General features: G+C 43.6%; 2 protein-coding genes and 1 long non-coding RNA gene across 4 annotated transcripts in view; 1 reads left to right on the top strand and 2 right to left on the bottom strand.

The window, feature by feature from the left end:
* The first annotated feature begins 368 nt into the window (after positions 1-368).
* UQCC2 (ubiquinol-cytochrome c reductase complex assembly factor 2) lies at positions 369-9,538 on the top strand. Its single transcript, XM_081195921.1, has 4 exons — positions 369-566; positions 6,908-6,982; positions 7,663-7,732; positions 9,007-9,538. Exons 1-4 carry the CDS (start codon positions 429-431, stop codon positions 9,099-9,101), a joined length of 378 nt encoding a protein of 125 aa, XP_081052047.1. The 5' UTR covers positions 369-428; the 3' UTR covers positions 9,102-9,538.
* LOC308587949 lies at positions 3,898-6,899 on the bottom strand. The gene is made up of 2 exons (XR_014008576.1): positions 6,099-6,899; positions 3,898-5,843 (listed from the first exon to the last, which is right to left on the bottom strand). It is a non-coding gene; the product is annotated as an uncharacterized lncRNA (long non-coding RNA).
* A 762-nt stretch (positions 9,539-10,300) lies between the features above and the next one.
* The window catches only part of ITPR3 (inositol 1,4,5-trisphosphate receptor type 3), a 107,180-nt gene continuing 92,743 nt past the window's right edge, over positions 10,301-24,737 (bottom strand). Inside the window, exons 47-58 of one of the 2 annotated variants that reach the window (XM_081195791.1) lie at positions 24,092-24,202; positions 22,872-23,064; positions 21,349-21,474; positions 19,470-19,642; positions 18,729-18,893; positions 18,113-18,305; positions 16,054-16,158; positions 15,251-15,375; positions 14,549-14,714; positions 13,532-13,692; positions 12,876-13,037; positions 10,301-11,811 (exon numbers count right to left, since the gene is read on the bottom strand). In XM_081195791.1, coding sequence (XP_081051917.1) covers positions 11,743-11,811; positions 12,876-13,037; positions 13,532-13,692; positions 14,549-14,714; positions 15,251-15,375; positions 16,054-16,158; positions 18,113-18,305; positions 18,729-18,893; positions 19,470-19,642; positions 21,349-21,474; positions 22,872-23,064; positions 24,092-24,202 — 1,749 coding nt within the window. In that variant the 3' untranslated portion in view covers positions 10,301-11,742. Of the gene's footprint in view, positions 11,812-12,875; positions 13,038-13,531; positions 13,693-14,548; positions 14,715-15,250; positions 15,376-16,053; positions 16,159-18,112; positions 18,306-18,728; positions 18,894-19,469; positions 19,643-21,348; positions 21,475-22,855; positions 23,065-24,091; positions 24,203-24,737 lie in introns of those variants that run through there. The other variant, XM_081195792.1, reaches the window with a different exon arrangement.

Consider the following 24,737-nt stretch of genomic DNA (forward strand, 5'->3'; position numbering starts at 1 on the left):
GCATTGGCAGGGCTACTTTTCAAATGCTCAATTAGTCCCGAGTTAGGAGGAGGAGCTTGAAGTCCCTTTGCCGCTAACTCATAGTTTTCTGTGGGCACGACCCAGCTGCTCAATCACAGCGACCGTATCCCAGATTTCTCCGTTCATTTCCATGAATCCGTTTCGCCAATGTAAACCCGGAATGTTGTCATCCTGAAACAGAGAGGCGCCTCTCTAATTTTTCTTATCTCTGCGGCCCCGCGGGTCTGGGAAGCTCTCTGGTTTCATCTGCGCACGTACCAATCCGCTCTCTCCGCTTTAACTAGAGAGGAACTAGAGAGTCGGAGGAGCCAATCGCCGCGCCTCCGTTGGGAATACTAATAACGGGATTAGCATAGCCCGGACCACGTGAGTCACGCGCCAATGGTGTCGTGCAGGCGTCTGCCAAGATGGCGGTGACGCGGTACCGGCGCTTCTTGAAGCTCTGCGAGGAGTGGCCCGTGGAAGAGACCAAGCGCGGGCGAGACTTGGGCACCTTCCTTCGGCAGAGGGTGGCGCAGGCCTTCCGCGAGGGAGAGAACACGCAGGTGGGGCGGGGGCGACGCCCGGAGGGGGAGTGGGTAGGTCGGCGCCCTGGCCAGCTGGTCCCCGTATTATTTAATTCACATTTATGTAGCGTGTTTAGGGTGGCCACCCTTGTTCTGGCAAAATACAGGGCGGTTTGATCTGGTGCTGAAGTGACTTCAAAGCAATACAGTCTATTTCAGACGAACAGCCCCTCTGGAACTTGTCACACGTGCATACATACACGTGAATTTGTAAACCTGTCTGTGCTTAAGCACATGACCTTTCGCACGCCCTTTCCAACACGTGCATTTGGAGAGGATCCGTAACTTGGGGGAGAGAGAGCTCAAATACAGGGGGTAGCATTTTGCATGAAATATGTCCTGTATTAAACAGGAGGGGTGGCAACCCGTGTGTGTTTGTGCCTCTGTGTGATCCTTTCAGGGCCGGATTTAGGTTTGATGAGCCCCTAAGCTACTAAAGGTAATGGGGCCCTTTATATGTCCAGCTGTCCTTTGTCAACAACAACTGGTCACTGTTTTTTTGTGTTGAACATATGCTATTTGGTAATTTATGGACCTAATAGGTATCTAAAGCCATTTGCACATAAAATATGTATTTTATCAAAGTAATTATTGAACTGAAATACAATTAAGAAGTATATTAATAATGAAACAATTATTAAGCTCTCACTGTATGTAGGTTTTATTTTATTTATTTTTTATCTTATATTTTGGGAAAGTACATCCAATATTTTTTTCCTTAAATTTTTTTGGGGGCCCTCAAGAGGGTGGGGCCCTAAGCTATAGCTTGTTTAGCTTATATGTAAATCTGGCACTGGATGTTTGCATAGCGTGAAGAGACGGCACAGGTTCTGGGTGCTTATTCCCAAATATAGTTGTACCTTAGAAGCCAAACAGAATCCGTTCCAGAGGTCCGTTCAACTTCCAAAACATTCGGAAACCAAATTGTGGCTTCCAATTGGCTGCAGGAAGCTCCTGCAGCCAATCGGAAGCTGCAGAAGCCTCGTTGGATGTTCCAGCTTCCAAAGAACATTCGCAAACTGGAACACTTCCAGGTTTGCAGCGTTTGGGAGCCAAAACGTACAAATGCCAAGGCGATCGGCTTCCAAGGTACAACTATATTTCTGTGTCTTCAGTGAGGCTTACTCCCCAGGTAAGCGTGCACAGGATTTTAGCCTGAATCAAGCAGGCCCTAGGGTGAGTCATGCCTGTGCTCAGGGCCAGCCCAACACATTTTAGCACCTGAGGTGAACCATTAAGATGATGCTCCCACTTTCCGGGCCAGAGAAGAAGGGGGGAATGAAGATCTAAATCAGGGACAACAGGAGAAGAAAGCTCTTCATTGGTATATGCTACCCTGTGGATCCTGCTGCCTGAGGTGGTTGCCTCATGCTAGAGGCCGGCCCTGCTAGAGTAGCCAGATTTGAATACAGGGTGGGGTCCCTGCAACTTTAATAGTTGTTCAGAAGAGGGGTGCTTTTGGCAGGTGTCCCTGCCATGCAAGCAATTTTTAAGGTGCAGGAACCCTGCCTTTTATATCTATGGGCCTCGTCCAAGACATTCTGCTGCCTGAGGTGAATCCTTCCCTCCCCAAGTCAAGAGGTGGAGTATGCCAAGGCCAGTCATGTTGTTATTTGGGCAGCTGAGGCAGAAAATCCTACAAGCGTCTCTCCCCTGTTCTGGCAGTAAAATACAATAATAAATGCATCATAGTTTGGTACCCTTTCATGACTCTCAAAATCAGCTGCCTCTTGTGCTGCCTAATATTAGAGCCGGCACTCTGCTCTCAGGTTTCCAGGAGAATTAATGAACTCCATTTTAGAGCTCTTCACTATCTAAATGCTTTTAATATATATGTATATATCTTATTTGAGACCTCACTCTTTGTTTAATGGGAATTGGTGCCAAGGGGCAGAGCAATCTGCACCCCACTTGCAATGGGCTGGGAAGGCTAAGCTAAATGGGCAGGAGTGCCATTGATGGGATATCCAGTAACAGTGCGGAAGATCCCCAAATGGGGTATTCCTGGGCTTGAGCCGATCTCACTGCTGCTGTGCAACAGCATGAGGCCCAATCCAATTGTATGTTGCAATTGTACTGCCCCCTCCACCTCAGTCACTGTTTGCACCAGGGCTCTGAATGCAGTATTAGCCATGCCAGCAGCAGGAGTGAGGGTTGAGTTACAACTTTAATATGCAGGTTGCTTCACTGTGGGTTTTTGACACTTCAGAATGAAAAGATTCCATTGGAAATGGGGTGACAAGTTAGAAAGTTCTTCAGTTTTTTTCCTGTGTAAGGTGGGATTGCCCTCCACCGCAGCATGTGGCAAGGAAGGATATAAATGTAATTATGATATCAGTTGCATGAAATTCTCTGATAAACTGCTCTTGGCAGGAGTAAATGATTGAAGTGCTGTATAAAAATACTTAGATAAATTCACTTCTCCCCAAGCCACTTACCATGACTGCTGTGTAATGTCCATAGCCTCTGTTTTTCTCCGGATTATAGCACAATTTTTGAAAAGACCCAATCACAGGAACACACCTCTTGTTCCAGGTGGCTTAAGAGGTTAAGGCTGTGGCTTTAATAGCATAAACAGTGGTACCTCGGGTTAAGAACTTAATTCATTCCGGAGGTCTGTTCTTAACCTGAAACTGTTCTTAACCTGAAGCACCACTTTAGCTAATGGGGCCTGCCGCTGCACCGCCACTGAACGATTTCTGTTCTCATCCTGAAGCAAAGTTCTTAACCCAAGGTACTATTTCTGGGTTAGTGGAGTCTGTAACCTGAAGCGTCTGTAACCCGAGGTACCACTGTATAGGGACTTTTGGCAAGTACATTTCGACATGCAGTGGTGAAAAGAGCTGCACATGTTGAAATTCCCTCTTTTGACTGACTCCAGTAAAATATACTCTTATGTGTATTATCACCACAGTGCTCTAAAAATGGGTGTCATATTAATTATTACATGGAAATTCCTTTTCAGAAATTTAGTATATGATGTGAACCTTGGTGCAGTGGGGAACTTGAAGGTAGGGCCAGATGAAATGAATAGTAGATATCTGGATCTGACTTAAAGAGTTCCCTAGTTTCTCATTAAAGTCTTTTGTCTCTGATTTCCAGGCAGAGCTAGGTTTTCTGCTGGCTCTGATGCTTTCAAAAATTATTCTTTTTTCATTTTTGAAATACCTAAATGTATCCAAAGGCTATACACAGAGTAAAGCAAAGACAGTCTGAGCCCACAAGCATACAATGTAAAAGACACAACACAAAAACAAAAAAGGGGGAAGGAAGGGAAGAGAAAAATAAGGAAACTCAGGGACCAGTTCTTAGTTAGTTTTTATAACCATCAGTTTCATTGGAAACGATTCAGGGGAGGAACTTGCCAAATGGCAGCTGGTCTCTTGGTTGAACTGATAGCCCTCTTTCTGTGCTGCAGTCAAGTGCCAAAAATTGTTAGGTTCCCTTGCCCTCCAGGTTGATGCCGGTTTAAAACCAGGTTCATTTCATTTGCTGGATGTATCGGCTTTTGTTGGATTATTTCCAGGTTACTTAACTGATAGAGGCCATTTCTATGGCCTTGAGCTTTTCTTGATTTCAAGTCATGATTTGTTCAGCACTGAAAATGTTTTGGAGTCAGTTCTTAATGCCTGGGACATCAGCGTATGTATGCATTGTGGTAGTACATCACCACAAAATGGTCTCCAGGGAAGAAGAATGCACTCTTTGCAAAAATTAATGAAATAAATCCATGGCAGACACTCATTTTTAAGAGAGTCATATCTTCTGAGCATCCTCCGAGCAGGGCTGTTCTGTTACTTTTGTCTGCTCCATCCATTTCAGAACGTGCTTTTCCTTTCTTTTTGTGCTCAGAGCAGCTGATTCCTACCTTAATTTTCCAAAACTGTCATCGGTTTTGAAAAATTTAAATTGATGCTTGCAGCGCTGATATCAATTTGTATGTATAAAATACTTTATATAGTAAAGAGATTATTATTTTTTGCCAAATAGCAGGAGGGATGCATAAAGAGCAGAGTCAGAGATATAAAGGTACTTTGTAAGTCTAATGTCTGTTTTATCCATGTGTAATGAGATGTGCTGGGGCATTTTTTCTTTTTTGAAAAGCTATTTCTGCTTTCCACATGATAGCTGCAACACTATCAGGGTTTTTCAGTGTGAATACAAAAATATGTAAAACTCAGTATTATACAAGCGGCCTGCCCCATTTTTCTGATTTGAACACCGGCCAATATCTTGTGTTGTGGAAGAAAAGACGCGTCATATTATTCTGACTTGCATAATTCAAGCAGCCGATTATTGCTTTCCAAGATGCTGTTTGGTCATTACATGACTAGATATCATTCTTGTAGTTTATGTCACATTCCCCCCCCCCCAAATCTCTCATTAAAAACATATGTTTATGCATCATTTTTTCTGTCTGAGAAGACCAAGTATAATAAAACTTAGAAATGAATATGATAGCTAGATGACACACCTTCCACATGACCTTGAAGTGTGCTTTGTCCTCTTATCTAGTGCATCTGGGCCACAGTTATTGACAGTATCTTGGATTAAATGCATTTTTCCCCCTCTGTGAAGAGGTTTGCTCGTGCTTGTTGATCTGTTTGGCATATTTTGGAGCTGTTTATTGTGCAAACACTTCTTTGCAGCACATCAGTGTAACGCAGTGTGAAGAAATCCTGTTTATTTGAATTAAGTTGTAATGGGTATTGTGTAATGTGTTCTGACATTTGTATCGTACTGTGCATTGTAATGTATTCGATGTAGGAAGTTTTCTGTCTGGTCTGGTGAAAACTAGTTTTAACTGTTGCATGGGGCCTTAACTGACAGCCGAGAGAGAATCCTTAGTATTCGGGAGGGAGGGAGGGAGTGTATGCATATTTTGTTTGCTGGGTGCAAGCTTGGAATTTTCAGTTAGACAGTATGATTGGATGGAGCTGGACTTGAATGGCCAGACTAAATGTGTGCAATATTGTTAGTTAATTGAAAACTGGAGTGGGCTGGAGACTTGGAGTTAAGGGTGGTCAGTGACAGCAGAGGAAGAGGGTCAGGGAAGAAGGAAGACGGAATGCCTTGTTGGCTGATACCTTGCTGTGGGTAGCTGAATCACTTGGCTTAGGCTGAGGAGGAAAAGGGAGAACCTGAACGCAGGAGAGGGCAGATTTCCAGGGCAATGCAGCAAAAGAAATCTCTTCAATAGGTCAGTAAAGGGTTGGATGAAGAGGCTTCCAACAGAGTCCTCCATAATAGTGTTAACTGGGGTGGAAGAAGAAGAAGAAGAGTTTGGATTTGATATCCCGCCTTTCACTCCCTTTAAGGAGTCTCAAAGCGGCTAACATTCTCCTTTCCCTTCCTTCCCCACAACAAACACTCTGTGAGGTGAGTGGGGCTGAGAGACTTCAGAGAAGTGTAACTGGCCCAAGGTCACCCAGCAGCTGCATGTGGAGGAGCGGAGACACGAACCCAGTTCCCCAGATTACAAGACTACAGCTCTTAACCACTACACCACACTGGCTCTGGAGAGAATACAAAAGCAATTTGGCTAAAGGGCTTTAATCATAGAACTCTAGAGTTGGAAGGGACCATGAGGGTCATCTAGTCCAGCCCTCTGCAATGCAATAATCTCTTTTGCCCAATGTGGGGCTTGAACCCACAGCCCTGAGATTAAGAGTCTCTTACTCTACTGACTGAGCTATCCAATTTACTGTTCCTTTAAAGCTTAACTGGATATAAGAGATTGGTATTTAAAGTGACAGTAAGAAGTTTAAAAAGTATAATCTAAAGATAAAGGGCTATTTTTGAAGTAACCAGAAAAACTTTTGCACATAATAATTGTATAATAAATAAATGTAATTATCTCTGTTAATTATCTGTATCTGACCAGCTTTGTACCATGCCTGTACCCCACAGTTAAGGAATATTGGTAAGCTAAGGGTTCAAAGGAAATAAGTGAGACTGAATGGTGGCAGGGCCTGGGTTTAGAATTTGCCATTGACATGGGATTTGGGTTTTGTCATTTTTGAGTAAGTAAGAAAATGCCCCCTTCCCTCAACAGACAGCTTCATTTCTTCACAGTATACTCAGGACTTTTGGGTTGATATGTGAAAGAGCTGAAGCTTAGATAGGTTTTTGCTCAAGGATGGGCTTCTGATTGTATTTTAACTCAGTGACTCTGTTGGAATAGATATGAAGAACAAAACTAGTTTGCATTTTAAAATGTAATGTCTTCCTCTACAACACTGGTAATATAAAATTTCTGTTCAATGGAAGTGTTGTTTACACTCTAGGAATAATTTCACTGTACTTTTGTACTCTTGCAGATTTCTGATCCAGTGACCTGCGATGAAATGTTTGAGAGTTTAGCCAAAATCCATACCAATTACTATAAAAACAAGGTAAGTCCTATCACTGTGACCAGGTACCCAGTGTTAGAATCTGACAGCTGCCTCTGGGATGTGTTTTGTAATCTTGATACTAAGACCCTTCTGATTTATCTTTAGCAGGGGAAGCCAACATGGCACCTTCGAGATGTTGTTTGACTCCAGCTCCCATCAGCCCTAGCCAGCATGTCCGATAAAATCATAGAATTGTAAAGTTGGAAGGTACCATAAGGGTCATCTAGTCCAACCCCCTGATAATTATCCCATTATCAAGGTTAATGGGAGTTGAAGTCCAATAACATCCAGAGGGCACCATATTATCTACCACAGTGTCTTTGCTTTTTCTTGAGCAAGCCAGTTCACCTTTTACTGTGTAAATTGGAGTGGCAAACCTGTGGCTTTCCTAGTGTTAATAAGACTACAATTGCCTCAATCCGTCGCTACTGGCTATGCTTGCTGGGGTTGATGGGAATTGTAGTCTTGCATTTAGAGGACCATGTTAGCCATCCCTTTTTCAGAAATGCATGAAAAATATATATGAAACAGCAGTGAACATGTTCGTGCTATAGCATTTAGCAAATTTACTTCAGCATACAATTTTGATGTCATATGAGAAGAGAGATTAAGAGAACATTGTTCTCAGGGGAAGCAGGAGGCTGCTATATTTATATATTTTTTTCTGTTTGTTTGCATAGTATCCACGTTTGAAAGATACAAGCTTTACTGGGGTGACAGTTGAAGAATGCAAGCTAGTCCTTGCAACAGGTATTTGAGCAAACTATACTTTATCCATTTACTGTTCTGTATCTGGTTGGCTAAAATGATTCAGCTGCCCTTTACATCCCCCCTGCTTTGCGCACAGGAGTTTCCTCCCTCCCTCCTTCCCATAAATAGCCTTCCCATGAGCAAAACATTATGCAAAAGCTGTTTGTAATGCACCAGTTGTATTCAGTCTTTAATGTTAGTGCTAAGAGTAACACGTTACTTGAGGAATGTGGCACACTATGATAAATGGATTTTGTGTCCCCAAAAGTTGAGCTTAGTCTAGGAAATAGATGCAAGTGGGACTTGCAATTTCTCACTCCCTAACAGCTGTTCAAGATGCCAGCCATTCCTTCTCTTGCAAGCTGCACGGGCTGCCAAGGAGGGGTGCTGCCTCTTGGTTTTTTTTACAATAATAATTTGTACTATTGAATACTTCAGGGTCTACCTGACCGTGCTAATACTGCTCTCTTGCTGCTCATCAGCCCTGTTTTGCCTCCAATCCTTTCAGTACAGAATTGGGGTTTTCAGCGTTTAATTGCCCTGCGTTTGAGACACACAAATCTGAAGAAGGGAGTGTGTGTTCCCAGAGCTAATTAGCCTCAAATTAACACTCCCGGTCACTCCCACAATAGACATCAGTAATCAACTGATTTTGTTGCTTTCCATTCATCCTGCATTTGTGGTTTCTGCTTGGGAACAAGAAATACGATAAAGAACAGTCTAAATTAACCTGTGTAGAAGCTGCTTTCTCTGCTTGGTTTCACTTTTTACAGTTCAAGAGTTTTCTATTATACTATGATTTATCTAAGCTAACTGTATCGAGACAAACAGCCTTTATAGAAACAGTAAATTTAAACATTCCTGAAGTGTCCTGAAGCTAAATAGCAGACTTATGTTCTGGCTGCAGTGCATAGAAAATGCTAGTCTTTGCTGGCTCCACATGTACTGTTCTAAGGAGAGCAGGTCTGCCCCGGGCAGCAAAACATAGACTTATTGAGATGGAAACGAATGGTTGTTTCACACCTTATGGTTTTTAGAGTGTACTTTAAATGGAGTGGTTGGACATGATTAATGTGAGTGTTCAGGCATGTGAACTGCACAGGCACATGTGCCAGGGAACTAGGACTGGCTGTGGCTTTCTGTCACATGTATACATAATGGCAAACATGCATCTATCACCATGTTACTGTTTAAGCAGCCTCTTAAAGAAAATTGTTTTTATAATGAAAACCCTATTATTATTATTTGTCTTTTCTGACTTCCTCTTAATGCAGCTAGCTTGAAGCAGATGGAAGAAGCAAAGAAAGGAAAATGGACAAAGTTACGTGAGAAATTTTCTGCCAAGAATCCTGAAGAAGATTCCAAATGATAACTTTGTGACACTAGCCAATTTTCCTAAAGCTCTATATTTTGCCTCCTTGAAACAGAGGTTTGTTTGTTTCATTTGCTTACCTAGGATGATGTCGGACTTTTTAAAGCAAAGAGATCTGGTTTTGACATCTCATCTCAGAACCATTTCTATCTCAGGGAACAATGCTTCAGTATTGGGTGAAGCTATTCTGGAATGGGACAAGCAAGCCCTTCTTGATTACATTGATTTATAGGAAGATGTTAGAAAGCCTTTAAATATATTGATGTGGTTGCCACTCTTTGGCATGTCTAGGTGTTTGCATGTTCTTTAGGGAAAGGTAATATGCTGTTGAACACAGCTGGTATGCAGTTGATATGCTGGGACATCACCGAATTGTATTTCATGGCTTTTTAGAATTCAGAATATTCCCAAACAAATACAGGCACTATAGCATACAGATGTGTGGTCTTGTGTGTTTTACTGGAATGCCACCACTTATTCAAGGAAGGCACAACTGCCATATGTTGGTGCAAAATTGTTGCAGCAGAGCACTCATTTTCAAGCTATTTGTTCTGTAGAATACCAGTTTTTGCTGTTAAAAAAATGGGCAATAGTAGACAAGTTTCTAAAAACAAATGGTTCACCATAATCTGCCCCTGCAATACAAGCAGCATCTGTTCTCCTCTAGAATGAGAAAACAGTTAGGGCCAGTAGATATTCCAGCATTCTGTGCAAACATGGAATTCACCCTAGAATGAGCCTAGGAACACCCTGGAGTCTTGTGGCAAGATTAGTCGGGCTAGTCAGAGCATTTCATGAAAACCTACCGAAAAGGGTATGTATGAAATATTTGCTTAAATAGCTTCAGTATCAAGCAGAATCCAACTACAGTGGTACCTTGGGTTATATACGCTTCAGGTTACATACGATTCAGGTTACAGACTCCGCTAACCCAGAAATAGTGTTTCAGGTTAAGAGCTTTGCTTCAGGATGAGAACAGAAATCGTGCTCCAGCGGCACGGCAGCACCAGGAGGCCCCATTAGCTAAAGTGGTGCTTCAGGTTAAGAACAGTTTCAGGTTAAGTACGGACCTCCGGAATGAATTAAGCACTTAACCCGAGGTACCACTGTAATCCAACAGATCTTTAAAAAATCTGCTCAGTCATATTAATGTCCGACAAGATTGTAGCTTTACCAACAAGCATATCAAGAGGTGATTCCTTCTCCCTTCCATTTTATTGTATTTGGTTGTGTTTGTGTTAACTTAAGGAAGTTACCACATTAAAACTTAAAACAATATTTGTAAAATATTCCAGAGCAAGACCAATTGCAAAGCTGCACTCTTGATTAATGAAATCTTTTCCCCGCCCCCCTTCAACCTGCACTGTAATATGTACCCTGGAGGAACACCCTGCTTGGGTCAGAAAGGAATGGAAAAGCATATGGAGGCTGGAACAAGGAACTGTCATCATCTCTCCCTAATCATCTCCCTCTAGCGGCCACTCTCACAGTTAGACAAACCTGTACCTAATGTACTTTGTTTTATTTACAGTTGAGTTGTAGCGTGGCTGTTGAAGTTGAACTTGCAATGCTTCTAAATGGCTGGGGAAATACTCTGGGGCAGTGTATGTTGATTAGGGAAATTCTAAAACAGTCTTTCGCAGTGTGGTGCCCTCCAGTTCACACCAGCCCCCGCCAGCATAGCAGGGCTGATAGAGGTGTAGTTAATTTACATCTCAGGACTTTTATAATGCACTCTTTTTTTCTCTCCATCCTTCTCCCCAAACCTGTTTTCTTACACTAACTAACTAATGACCCTTCAATGTCCATTCTGATGATAGTTGAAATATTACTGCTACCTTGCATTAGCCAACTGAAATAATCCAGTTCTACCACCTTTTAACCTTCCCAGAAGCAGGCTAACGCCCAAGTGTGTACTGTCTTCTAACCTATTGTGTGAGCGAGAGGGGGAAGAGATTTCTCTTTCACAGTGCAGCACAAACATGCAATCTTCCGCTAACGCTGATAAAAGTCTCTCCATGGAACAAAATGCCATTGCATTTCTCAACAATGGAATCTGCCGCTCGTCTTCAGTCGAAGTGTTAAGCTAATAGTAGATTTTCTTAGTTTCTTCTTGGGTTAGATAGGATTCTAGAGATGAAGAAAAATGCCAGTGACTCCAGGAAAACTGAGATGACAAGCTTGTAAAGAGAGATCCATGTATGTTGAATTTCATGGACTCTGTTAAAATAAGTTAAAATATAGCAACTACTACTTGCTAGTAACAGCGTCAATCCTATTTGCACCTGGCTGCGAAGCCATCAAAATGTAGTGCATGGAGACAGATAACCCATGTTATAGCAACAGAGCTATCATAAGGAGCAGCAAAGCTCCCAAATGTATGGTAAACTATGAATCCGCACAAAGCGACAAATCATACTAGTTGTCAGCTTCAGGTCTCTCTCTTGAATAAAATTCAATCAGCCCTACTGGAGATGAACAGAAGGTGGTGCCGGAATGCCAAAATATGAATCATCATGACATGAATCGGCTTTCTTTGATGGATGAGATCTGTGCTGGCAACCTAGTACCAAATATCCTTCTCAGGAAGTGCATATGTAAAGTAGAGTTTTAGCTTGGTGAAGTTGATTCTGCTGTCTCAGTGGTTCAGACTGTTCTGGACATCCACAAAGCCCATCCGCTGCCTTCGCTTCCTTTGCTCTGTCATCTGGAATATAAAAACGGGATTTAAAAGATGGTTTTCATTTCTTCAGTTGAATTCACAACGCCAATCTTTTATCAAATTTAAAAGTGTTCTCTGCCACAAACCCCTGCATGTTGAAGCTTATGAGGTCTTTCGTTGGGTGTACTCAGCTAACTGGCATTACTCGTGTAGAAATGTACCCACACTTCCCTGACCTACATGTTGTAGAGCAGGGAGTGGGGTAACCTTCAGCCACAGGCCAGGGGTGCCAAATTGAATAAAATATGGGGGGGTGCCAGTAAGCCCCACCCCAATTAATTACAAGACGCTGCAGACATACACAATGTGTATCAACTGGGGGCGGGTTGCTTAAAAATGGCAGGGGGGATTAAGCTGCCCATTCATCAGCTGATGCACAGAGAATTCAATCCATAGTTGGTCTCTCCCGCTTTGTCTGTGGGCCAACTATGACAGATGGGTGGTCCTGTTGGGTGGGGGAGATGAAGATGTGGCCCATAAAGGTTTTCCACCCCCATTGTAGAAAGAGATCAGTTAAGGCAGATGGTATCTTTGGGACAGTGCATCCTCTACTGCTAATCTTTTGGGGGCAACCTGCTATTCGCTTTCACCAAATAAGAGTTCTTTGCAGAACAGCATTTGAAAAGACTTGAACGGTGGCAATAGCTACGAGTTGGATTGTGTGCTTGGAATATACAAAAGGAATAGTTTGAATCTCAGGGCTGGCAAAGGCTAGCTATTTGCCACATTGTGAATTGTAATCCTAACGTTTTACTTATTTATTTTGACAGTTATTAACCATGCCCTCTGGACACCCCGCACAAAATTCAAAGCAATAAGATACCTTTGTATTTCTACAGATGTTGCCAGGGCTGCTCTTTGCTTCATATAAAAGCAAATGCATTCAGACAACAGGATTCTCCCCCCCCCCCCGAGAGCATTATTTAGTTGAAGGGTTAGCAAATGTGGTCTAATTTTATGACATCCAAAAGTTCCAAAAAGGCGCTACTTCTCTTAGTTCATTCCCTTAGTCCCTCCCCAAAGCACCCCGTTCTTAAAGTTTCTCATACCTGCTCCTTCAGTTCATTCAGCTGTGATGTGAGATGGGATACCAATTTCATGGTGGAATTCAGTTTATCCTGTAGACACCGGATCTCGTTCTGCTCCCCTTCACCTTCGTTGCTGACCAGTGACATGGCTCGCATCCGAGGGAACCAGTCCAGGTTCTTGTTCTGGAATAGCCATTGCAGGAAACAAGTGTTTTAAGGGAAGGAATAACTAATCAGAACAAAAGTAGCCTGGCACCGCAAAACAGGTAGGGCAGAACCTAAGAGAGGGCAGTCCACTGTCAAGAACAAAGACTCTGTTGCTAAGTCCTGCCTGTTGGAGCAAGAGAGAGGAGTTATCCATCCACTGATGGAGGAGTGATTCTGCAATAAAGTTAGAGCACCCAGTGTATTAATAGCACCCCTTCAAAAGCACAATACAGAAATTAAAAACCAAGGCAGTCCCTGCTTACAAGCCAGTACAGGTACCAATTCTTGAAGTTACATCCTCTCATACATCTGGCCACTGGCAGAGGCCAGATTGCAAAACTGAAGGGAAGTAGACCCGGGGCAGCTGATTTTATTTGAGATTATATACATCACACACAGGCTGCCCACTAAAACTGCCTTTTTCCAAAGTGAAACACTTCCCACCATGCAAGAGTATTGATCACCTTTACCTTTATCATTTGTGCTACGTAGCTCTCAGGCCCTGTGTAGTCAGTCTTGTTTTTGACTCGCACCAGCACTATGAAATACAGGTAATTCCACATGTTGTGTTCAAATTTAATGTGCTCCTCAAAAGATACAGTCTTGTTGTCAAACTTGTCCCTTTCGAGTCCTAAGGAAGTAATGAAGAAAAGGAGAATGCTAGGTTATCTAGCAACTGCTGCGCCCATCCATAAGTCCCATTAAAGAGACTGATTCTGCACGCATTTTTCTCTACTTGACCTCCACTTGTAGCATACAGAAATATGAACAGCATAAGTTGGTCAGTGGGGTGCTAATGGATGGGTGGTCATGTTCACAGCAGGGAACTGGAAGAGAAAGCCTTTGGGGTTCTTCTAATCTAATTTTAGCAGGTCTTGAGCAGAAAATGGCTAGTGCCTAATGTTCACGGCTGAGCAGTTAAATTTCAAATTAGTGTACCTGTTTTGGACACTTAAAGAAATCTCTAAAATTGAAAACATGCCTTAAAAGAAAAGATGGATGGAGTAATTTATATCCACTTCAAGAGACCTCTTGAAATCTAAACACCAACGTTAACAGTGTAAAATAGGAAAGCTGAGATATTATGCATATTATCTCAAGTGATACTGCACTTCTGCCATTTTGCACCCACTGACAGACCATCAGAAGCCAATAAAAATTTGCTTTGAAAGTGAAATTGTGAAAACTTAAATTTGAATGCACTAAGATGGGATACATTTCTGCTGTGTTTTGGATCCTGTATGCAGACCAATGAATATCTGAAGTACAACATATGTTTGTATTGTGGGCAGTTTCAGCTGCTACAGTCAAATGAACACCCAAAGCCTAACTCTCCTTTCTGTAGGGGCCTGCAGAATATCCCCTGAATACTTAGTTTACTTTTGGAGAAGGGGATAGTTCCTCCACCAGATAGGCAATGATCTTGTTGGATGTTTGCTGAATATATGAGGGTATTTCCCGGATAAATAGTTTCCCTGGGCAATTACCACATATAAAACATGTTGTCTTCAGGATTTCTTCTTTTTTCTGCTTCTCGCTCCTCAGATCTGCAAAGGTGTCGATGATTACACCAAATATGAGGTTGAGGACTATGATTATGACAATGAAGAAGAACAGGAGGTCGTAGATCACTCGAGCAGGGAAAAGAGACTCCTTTAGGACAGAAAGACAAGGACAGCCATTAAAAGAAAGCATGGCTTCTCTTATCCAGTGCTTTGCTGAAAAATGCCACACATTCCCCTCTAGAAATTGGCAGACAAGTTGCCAACATGCCAGTGGCTACAAGATGAATAGATTTGTTTTGTAAACAATGAAGAAAATATTTGGAAGGATTGGTTGTGTTAGGTGTGCATAATGTTGGAATTGTAAGATCTCACAAAAGGTGAAATTGTGAGAAAAGATCTGAATTTTAAAAGTCAAAAATGTGAGAAGGGAAGGTAGCAAACCAATGTGACAAGATCTGTCACACCCCTCAGGTTGAGGACCCCATTTGCCCCATATAATGTGGCGTCTGGCATTTGGTATTTAGCATAGGTGCCCCTGCGCAATAGACAAACTATTAGAAAAATCCAAATATGCACACCACGCTGGTATGCACTGGTTTCAGTAGGGCACAGGCACCCTTTGGTGTGCTGGTTTAGACCCCTAGCCAGCATTGCCTAACATGGGTTGCCCCCAAATTAACTCACATCTTTGGATGGCTTCCTGAGGATGTCACCCACACCACCTCCGTTTCTGAGGCCATGATTCAGGACAGTGACTATGCACATGAGCAGTGTGTCGCAGGCACGCTCTGAATTATCTTCCTCCGCTTCTGGAATGCAAGCAAAAGTGCACTCAGCAGGAACACAAACAGAGCACCTATGATTAGCTTTCAGTATTGTGAAATCCATATTTCTTAGCTTCATTAACTATATGCAGAAAATACCTGGCTGTTCTGCCTCATCCTTCCTTTTTAGAAGATGGAAGAAAATAGCAGAGACATTTCCAATAGCCACGGGCAACAGCTCTGCTTGTTTCTAAAATTCATCCTGAATTATATTGTCAGGGCACTATCCAACTCTTTCCATCAGTGCAAGGATCTCCACTTGCGAAACGAAATTTCCCCTACTCCTCCCATGTTTGCCCCAAAAATCTTTTCTGGGAGTTCTCATGGTCCTCTGAAGCAGACCTGAGGGGGGCACAGGGGGATAAGAGAGGAGAAGAGTTCCACTGTGCAAGCAGAAATCCTTGCAGTGGCAGAAATAAGTTAGTTGGCTGCCATCCTTACTTACATAGAGTGGCCCCTAGTCCCAGTAAGATGCTGTGGATAAGTACCAACAAAGTAACTTTGCATCTTAACTTGGACATCCGATCTTACAGTATCTTGTGCTGACTTCCGGGACACAGATCAATTTCATCCTAGTTGCCCTCTCAAGGTGCCGGATAAAATTCTCTTCACTCCGAGACAAGCATCTGAATTAGAGAAAGTTGCTTCAGCCACCCCACCTACCTTCTATCACTTTGGGCTTAGCAACACCAGAAGAGCAGCTCATTTTGTCGCTACTGCATGTCTCCATGAAAGCGTCCATGTCTGCTTGCATCCCCAAAGGAGTACCTGGAAGGACAGGAGGCAGCAGAATTGTCAAAACATCATCTTTAATTTCATAACAATGACAAAGTCCAGAAAAGTTGTTCCTTTGACTGAAGCCATGCCAAAAAGTATCTCCCATCATGATGTTCTTGTTCTAGGTTGCTATCTATCCAGTTTCACATAGCCTCACCACCACAAGCATCCTGTCCACATCCTCAAACTGTAACCAATCCCACAAGCTGTACTTGAATGATGCTCCAAGGACCTCCAACAAGCATGAACTAATAGTGACACTGTGTTCAGCACAGAGCCAAGTAATGTTACCCTCAGACTAATTCACAAATCTCTCACAGGAGACTATTGAGTGGTCTGTTAATGATGCCATACTGATCTGGGCCAACCACTTTGCATAGCTCTGCTGCACAATTCACTGAGTACATAATAGAGGCCAAGAGATACACTATCTTTGCTCCCATCCCTGCCATGTGGTACAAACAACTATGTACTTGTACCTCAATTCAGTCAGATTTATGCCAGGACTTGCACTCCCTGCACTAGCTGATGTCTGGCCTGCTTCATCACTCAGGGCTCCTCAGTAAACCAAGGAGCCTTCCAGATACCCCATGGCTGTAGAGAGCACTTAGGAATGATTGTGTCAATAGAAGAGGGGAAAATGCATCTCCATCAGCCAGCATTGAATGCACACACCAATAGAAGCTCTCTTCAGAACAGAAGGGAGGTAGGGTGTCCAGTCCAAGCATTCAATGACACGTGGACATGTTTAAGGAGTGTCAGGGACCATGCTGAGGACGGCTGTGCTGAGGAGGAATGGTGGGAGCAACCCCTTTCCCCAAGCCTGAATCTTCCCAGGAGCGGGAGGACAGTATAGATTTGGAACAGTGGTTTGCAGGAGGGCCTAGATCAGAAGGCAGAAGCTGGGAAATACTGGGTGCGGAACAGCTAAGAGAAGAAACACGGGAAGAGAGAGGGTTAACAGATTCACAGTCTTTGGACAGCATTCCTCTGATCTCCCCAAAGTCTCGAAGAGCTCAGAAAGTCTCAGAACAGAAAGTGCAGAGGGTACAAACTCAGATTACAAGACGGAGGAGTGACGTAGATTAATAGGGATGGAGGAGTGTGTGATACTTAATTGGGAGCACCACCATTTTTAGGAGATGTGTTCTTTGTTCTCTCACTGTGATTATTAAAGTTTCTAACTGGTAAGATGGTCTTTTCTTTTATCTTTTTATCTCCTGACACGAGGGGAGAAAGCTGATTCCCTGAAGCCTGACAGGGGGGCATGTTCAGTCTAGGAGGAGTTGATCAGGTGAAAACATGAATGAAGGAGGAAGAGCAAAGTCTCAAGCATTGAAGGTTTTGAGGAGATGATTTACAGAGACCTTCTGCAGGTGCCATGGGAGGTACACTGATGCCCAAAGATGCCATGTTGGCAACCCCTGAAGTGAAGCATCTGAACCCACTGAAATCTACACACTTGAACAGAAGAGTTGTTATATGTTGTATTTTGAATGGGGGGGGGGGAGAGACTGCCATGCAAAACACATACAAGCCAGTTCTTACACAGTTGCAGTACTTTGCTGGTAAAAGCTGCTATTTATACACTCATAAAAGGTGCCCAATCCAGGAGTCTCAAATTGCACTTCCCTTAAGTGCAGCGCTGAACGTCAAAGCCTCCAAATTGCAAGCCTTAAGGACATAAACACGCTGGAGTGGATTTAGCTTGCCCATTACCAGTTATTCATTCTTGGTTGAAAGGTCTAGTACAAAATCAAGGTGAAAACCAATCCTTAAATAAACGCAGGAGGGAACATACAGGTTTCCGGTGTAATTGGATGAACCCCGGTGAAGACAAATGGGTTGCTTCAGAAGTCAGCAAATCCTAAAATCCTTTCTATTTAAAACCCTATTGTTAAATATCAAACTTGAGAGATAGCAGGGTGGGGTGGGGGAAGCAAACCTTTTGATTTAATGTTGGGCAATGGGTCTACTTCAAGGATGAAGTCATCTTTCAGAAAGAGAAAGCCTACAATGGAGAAGAGGTAGACGAGGATGAGAGCCAGAAGGGCTGTCAGAAGAATGGAGCGTCCGTTGCGTGTCACACTTTTGATGACATTAAATAAGGTCTCCTCCCGGTAGATCAAGTCAAACAGCTGAAACAAAAAAATAATAATAACTTGCTTATATGGAATCAGTCTGAAGAGAACAGGCATTCTGTGGTAGTCCTTCAGGCACATAGTATTTATTAGCAGGAAAATGATTGCCATTCATTCATCTAATCACCAACATCCCCACTTTTCTCACAGATAAATGTGAACGTTCTTTTCCGTAAAGGAACAAGAAGCCCTTTAGAATCTTGCTTCAAGAGCCTAGCAACTTCTCGGAACAGGAATTGGTTTGGTGTTGCTTGACAGTACCAAACCATCCCATCTAGTCAATGATTTGTATTTCTTTCTTGCCCACTTCATAAAATGCATAATTGCAGTCCTAGCTAGCTAGGGAGAACAAGGCAGACATAAAAAGAGGTGAAATGTTACACATACAACAGGTAGATAATACAGAAGAAATTAGCATACCAAGATGCTGTAGAATAGTTCGTGCACAAAGAGCCCCAAGACGCTGGTCAAGATATAGGCAACATGATAGAGAAATTCCATATCCATGATCATGGCCTTATATCCTCGGATGAATGTTCCACGGTTTCCAACAAAGCTCACCACAAACACAATCTTATTTGTCAGCTGTGGAACAAGCACAAAGCAGAGGGGAAAAGAGGCAAGCAGTTACTTTTCGGAGTGAGTTTATGCTGTTTATTATGCTACTTTAGCTTTATTGATAGCAATCTTCTGCTTTCAGTTAACACTGATATAAATCCATTGCCATTAGATTTGCAAAGACAAACTGGTCTTAGCTCTAGGCATGGTGCCAGTACCTAAAACCCCTTGCTTTTTTGTTGGTTGGTTGGTTTGTCTCCTTAATAAAATTTATACACTGCTTGATTGTAAAAAACAACAACTCAGCATTTTACAAAAGATACAACAGTAAAATCAAGAAAATTTCACAGCCAAACTTAAAAGCACACAAAAGTTAAAATACTAAACTAGATTAAAATTACTTTGATTTTCTAAGCATCTAGATAGGCATGTTTAAACAAGAATGTTTTTAACAGGTGTCGAAAAGAGTACAGTGAAGGCACCTACTTGATCTCAATAGGCAAGGGGTTGCACAGTTTATGGTAGTTCAATGGAACTCATTCCCAGTTAAATATGTACAAGACTGCAGCCAGAGTTTGGCCTGAGGTTAGCCAAGTGACTTACATTGAGAGCTCCCAGTATGTTCAGAGTGAGTCCAATACCCAGGTGGTAGATGGATCGCAGGATCAACGCCACAAGGAGCGGTCGGATCCCGTAGCGTCGGGTAAAGAGAGCCATGATGGAGAAGCAGATTAAAAGCCAGGAGAGCAGGGGGATCAGTGGAGAATCCAACAGCCCTGGAAATTCACAAATTAATCATTAAGTAGCCAAGACGTTTGTTTGTAATATAACCTTCAGCAGCAGCTGCTGTGATGGAGCAGAACTGCTCTCCTGACATTGGCATCACTGAGACTTAACTGGAAGGGGTGGGGAAGGGTGATGTTTGGATGCACACACACACCCACCAGCCCTGACCTTGCCACTGTCCTGTCCCACCCAACACCTTCCAAGTGACAGAAGTATAGCTCTGCATGCCCCGCTACTGATCACGTCGCACAGCATTAGGTGAGAAGAAACAAAATTTGCGAGCACACAGCATTAAAACACTTGCATAACAGCAGCCAGCGAGGCAAAGCAGAAGGCAGTGAATGCCATTACTCTTCATCCACACTTTCGTTTGTCATTTCTAGGCCTGAGTCTCGTAAGAAAATCTGCAGTTTACTGCTGAACTGGAACAAACGTCAGTCAGATTTTCTGCAAAAAAACCTGTAGCTGACAGGGAGAAGAACTGGAGATGCCTCCTTGCCCAGGTTGGTGCAGATGTGCTACTAATGCATAACCAGCAATGCCTAGTGGAAAGCAAAGATGCCATCACCCTGTACCCACACAGGCACTGCTAGCCATTCCCCAACAGCACAGCTGCTCAGTGGACCACATCCTGCCTCATCTGTTTTCAACCCCAGATCTGAGCACCCAGATCTAAAGGGATGCATTGCTTTTAGGAGACCACATCAGGGTATGTACAGTCTACCATGAGTGTCATCTACATCAGAGGTTTTCAACCTTTTTGAGTCCATGGCTCCCTTGACCAACAACATGCTTTCTGCGGCACCCCTGTGGGGCTCAGGAACCCAGTTATGTCACCCCTTACCTGCAGAGCTGGCAGCCTCTCACCCTTTTTCAAACAGCCTCCCTTGTGGAGTGCTCCCTCAGCCTCCTCTCCCCTCTCCTTGGGAGTCCTCTGGGCAGCTGCTGCTGCTGCCGCCCCTGGTCTCTAAACTGCCCAGCCCCAAAGAGAGGTGCCTCCTCACACTGCCCCACAGGGGCCTGGGACTTGTCTGTCCATTCCTAACAGCGAGGGCTGGTGGACTGGCTGGCTGGGCTCCCTCACCCACTTGCTCTCTTACTCCAAGGCCACTTCAGCTCCTGGCAACCAGCACCCCTGACACCTGCATAATACCTTGTGAATACCTGCAGAGCTTATAGCCAGGACTGCTGCAACAAACAGCTGTGCAAGCCTTTGGGAGGCAGAGATGCAAGAGGGCATCAGAGGAAGGAGGGAAGGAAAGATGGACAGAGGCCAGTGTTGCCCGTGGCACCCCTGACCATTCTTCAAGGCGCCCCAGGGTGCCACGGCACACTGGTTGAAAACCACTGATCTGCATGCTTGTTTGTTTCCAAAAACACTCATAATATTCAAACAGAACACAGCTTCTTACTGGGAACTGGTTTACCAAAGGTTTTGCAGAAAGTTTCTTTCCAAAGGGGGTTTATTTTTAATGTTCACAAAAAGGTAAGTGATTAGGGTTTTTGAAATGATAGCTTATTTGAGGTAAAGAACTGCTAGCGAGTTGGCTGCAAAGGCCTAGCTGGCAAAATTGACTGAAGAACCACAGGGCCTCAGATAGCATTTTCTTTGCATGAATACCAAGTGGACAGAGTACCCCTGCAAAGGGATCCAATGGTTGTATAAAAATCAAAGTGAGCCTGATGGAACATGTACCCATTGAGGATGCCTCGACATAAGGATAGAATAAAGCAATGATGATGTTTATGAAGACAGCCAGGTTGAAGGAAATGCTTCCCCAGAGTGTCATTCTGCGGGAGAACCAGTACATCAGTGGATTGCCTATGAGAAGAAAGAAAGGCAAAGCTGAGTATATCTTGTATGCTTTTGGAAAGTAGCACAGAACTCTCCAAAGACCCAGCAATCTCAGTGCAATTATTTATAGAGCCAGGGATCAATGCTCTTGTTTCCCCAACCCAGTTGCAAACACTATCAATTGCCAGAAACTGGGACATAATTTTCAAATGATACCTCATATTTGTGCTCACCACATTTCAGTGGACTGCAGCACATAAAACTGGTCCAGGATCATGTCCTCATTTCATTCTTTCTACCCCTGTTTTCTGTAGAAAAGCTCACTAAGATTTTCAGTGTTAAGCAGGGAGGGTGAAACAGCAGCCCTCCATATCTTATTGGACTCCAACTCCCATCAGCCCCAGCCAGCATGGCCAATGGCAAGGATGATGGGAGTTGTAGTTTGGGCAGCTATGGGTTAGCCACTGTTGATTTAAAGGGACATCCAGTCAGCTCTCTCAGAGCTAAGAGAGGGGAATAGGGATGCTGCAGATGTGCCACCCACCCAGCAGCCTCCCTGACTGGTAGTCCCTGAGAATCCCCACACAGCAGCGTAGGGAGATGTCAATGTCCATGCAGAGGCTGCCTCTACAAATTCAGCTCATCGTGGCCTGCATGACTACTATGGGGCTATCTCAGTTCATCACAGGCCCCAAATAAGTGGAAGGGCACACTCTTGAACTGGTCTTTGCTATAGAGCGAGTGGCTGCAGAGAGAGTTTGCAATGAGCTCATTGTCATGGGTAGATCATTCCTTGATGACACTTGGACTGGCAACAGTAATATCCTCCTGCAGGGGTGTGGAACTACTGAATATTAGACAGGCGTCATCTCTTGTATTTTCGGCAACAGCTGAAGACCTTCCACTTTCAACAAGACACTTGCATTGAAAACTTTCCCAGTCTGCACCTGTACTGGAATTGTTTCAAATATTTCCTTTATTGTTTTACTACTTGTTGACTGCCCCTGGGTTGCTTTGGGAGGAAGGGCAAGATACAAATTTAAAGAAAAAAATAAAATAAGATGGTCTGCCCCAGAGACTTCTAGAATTCAATGGATTATTGAATCATCTAGGGGTTTCCTGATTGACGTGGTTGGCACTCCTGAAAAAGCTGTAGTCTCACTGTGAAACAGAAACGGCTATTGAAATGATCGCTCCAAAGCGCCCTCTCCAGGGCTATGGAGTCTGCATGGGCCCATGATTCTCTGGGGAGCTGCAGGGAATGACTTGGGTGCCACCTTCAGGACAGGGTCAGTGGAGCCTGGTGAACATCACTTGACTATCCCCCCTCCTCAACAGGTGCTGCAGGGGCTTGAGCTGACATACAATTTGGCATTCTAAATTATTATCTGTACAAACAGCCTCCTGCCTTGTTCTAGTCTTACTGCGCAGTTTCTTCTGCCATTCCATCTCGTTGTGGAGGAAGGACGACTGCTCAAAGAAGTCACTGACTTTGCTGCCCTGGTCATCCTGCTCTGTTGTGGTGAACAGGCGGTATTTCGTCTCTTTGGTCACAAACTCGCAGATGCTGGGCACCGGGAAGATGATCTGCTCCATGCTGCGGTCCAGGCGCACAATCTGGGAGAAAGCAGAGATTTGAGGAGTCTTTGGTTCATATCCTGGAAGGGACCTAGGTCTTTCTCCCACTTTATCCTGGTAGCTTAAGTATGGGTCAAAGCAGTTGAAAACCGTATGTATAAAATATACAGCTAAAACCAGTGCATCTATATATGTGACAAGCACCCCCAGCAGCGAAACCCAGGAAATAAGCATCTGGGTTGGGGCACAATGTCTGCTAGAGTTGCAGCTAATCCAGGACGCTGTACCAGCAAACAGCATGGGCCAGTGCTTCAACACTGGCAGGCAAAAGTTAGCATCACCAGATGCAGCATCATAAAGGTTTTTATATGGCTCAGGATAAGGTAGAGAAAGGACATGACTAGGTGGAATCTTGAGTGAGTCAACCACAGGCCATTTTTCAAAGAGATTTGCTAGTCACAAGGGAGGAGGCTACATTAGTGTATTCCGGCACGATTCCTTACATTCAAGCAGAACTAATGGGTTGACAGCTGACAGGCAGGAGCCTGAGCTCTTGAAAAATTGGTTACGCAACTTAAAAGCTGCAAAAGCAGCAGCTCTGGTGGCTAATAGAGCCATCCTAAAGTTGAGGATGAGGAGAGAAATTCTGTAGAGGAGAAACCACCATTTCCTAAAGCCTACTGGCTCACACCAGCCAGAGCTGGAGGTTTTCTATTGTGTACTGCCTTCATTCAGCTTTCATGAAAAGTAGTTTTCCCACTATTGACACTAATGGAAGAGAAAACAATTATGCTAACTTCAGAACTGGTGTACATTTTTGCCATTTGTGAGGGCAAATCAGAGGAGGCCTGGGAATCACAGTATCCAAGGCCCCCTCATAAGCCTCTTATGGAGATTTCGGAGCAGGTCATCCACATGCTGTTAGATAATGAAATGCAGAACTGTATGTTACACCGTTTAGGTCATCTGATAGATAAATCCAGATACCAGACATGACCCAAAAAAATTCTAATTACACGCAGATTTGAAAACGTGTAGAGATAGCTATGAAAAAAGTCAACCCCACCTCTATCTGGGATGTGTGCTTCTCATAATATGCTAGTGGATCTTCCTCTTCCTCTTGGACAGGAGTTGTTGATTTCAGCATCTGGGTCAGCTGTTTGTTGTGTAGAATGAGCTGTGAGAAAGAGAAGGGGGAAATACTATATCCTCAGCTTGTAAAGGCCCGGGGGGAATCTCCTTCAGCTATGTATTAGCAATACATTTCCTTGTATTTACTAGGTATGACAAGCTCTGGGGGGTGAGGGGAGCATATATAGTCAGGGTGGACAGGGCCTGCGCTTCCCCTGGGAGACAGCCATTCAATTCAGCACACTAATTAACAGCCAAAGACCACTAATCTGTAAATTACAAATCAGTGCCCATAAATCCCCACACAGAAATTGAATTATAACTGGGTAATGATTGTGGTCTTAGACTGTGCAATGTGAGCAAACAAGCTCACAGCCAAGCAGTCAATGTGGCTATCTCTGAAAAATAAAAGGAACGTTGGTTGTACCACAGGGAAAACTCACCTGCACTGCTGTATAAAGAACTACTGGGAGGTGAGGGAAGGTGTATACAGAGACCACTATGCCCTCAGGAAAGCAACACAAAGCTGTACAATCATCCAGTAGATTTCCTACTTTGGTGTATGGGGTTCTTTTTTCCTC

The sequence above is a fragment of the Podarcis bocagei genome, assembly GCF_964188305.1.
Source record: "Podarcis bocagei genome assembly, chromosome: 5".
In the NCBI taxonomy this organism is placed as follows: domain Eukaryota; kingdom Metazoa; phylum Chordata; class Lepidosauria; order Squamata; family Lacertidae; genus Podarcis; species Podarcis bocagei.

Excerpts from the sequence above, each read along its gene's own strand:
- UQCC2 (XM_081195921.1), top strand. The coding sequence starts at position 429 with ATGGCGGTGACGCGGTACCGGCGCTTCTTGAAGCTCTGCGAGGAGTGG. Across the intron at positions 6,983-7,662 it reads CCAATTACTATAAAAACAAG|TATCCACGTTTGAAAGATAC; the intron begins GTAAGTCCTATC and ends TTGTTTGCATAG. Across the intron at positions 7,733-9,006 it reads CAAGCTAGTCCTTGCAACAG|CTAGCTTGAAGCAGATGGAA; the intron begins GTATTTGAGCAA and ends CTCTTAATGCAG.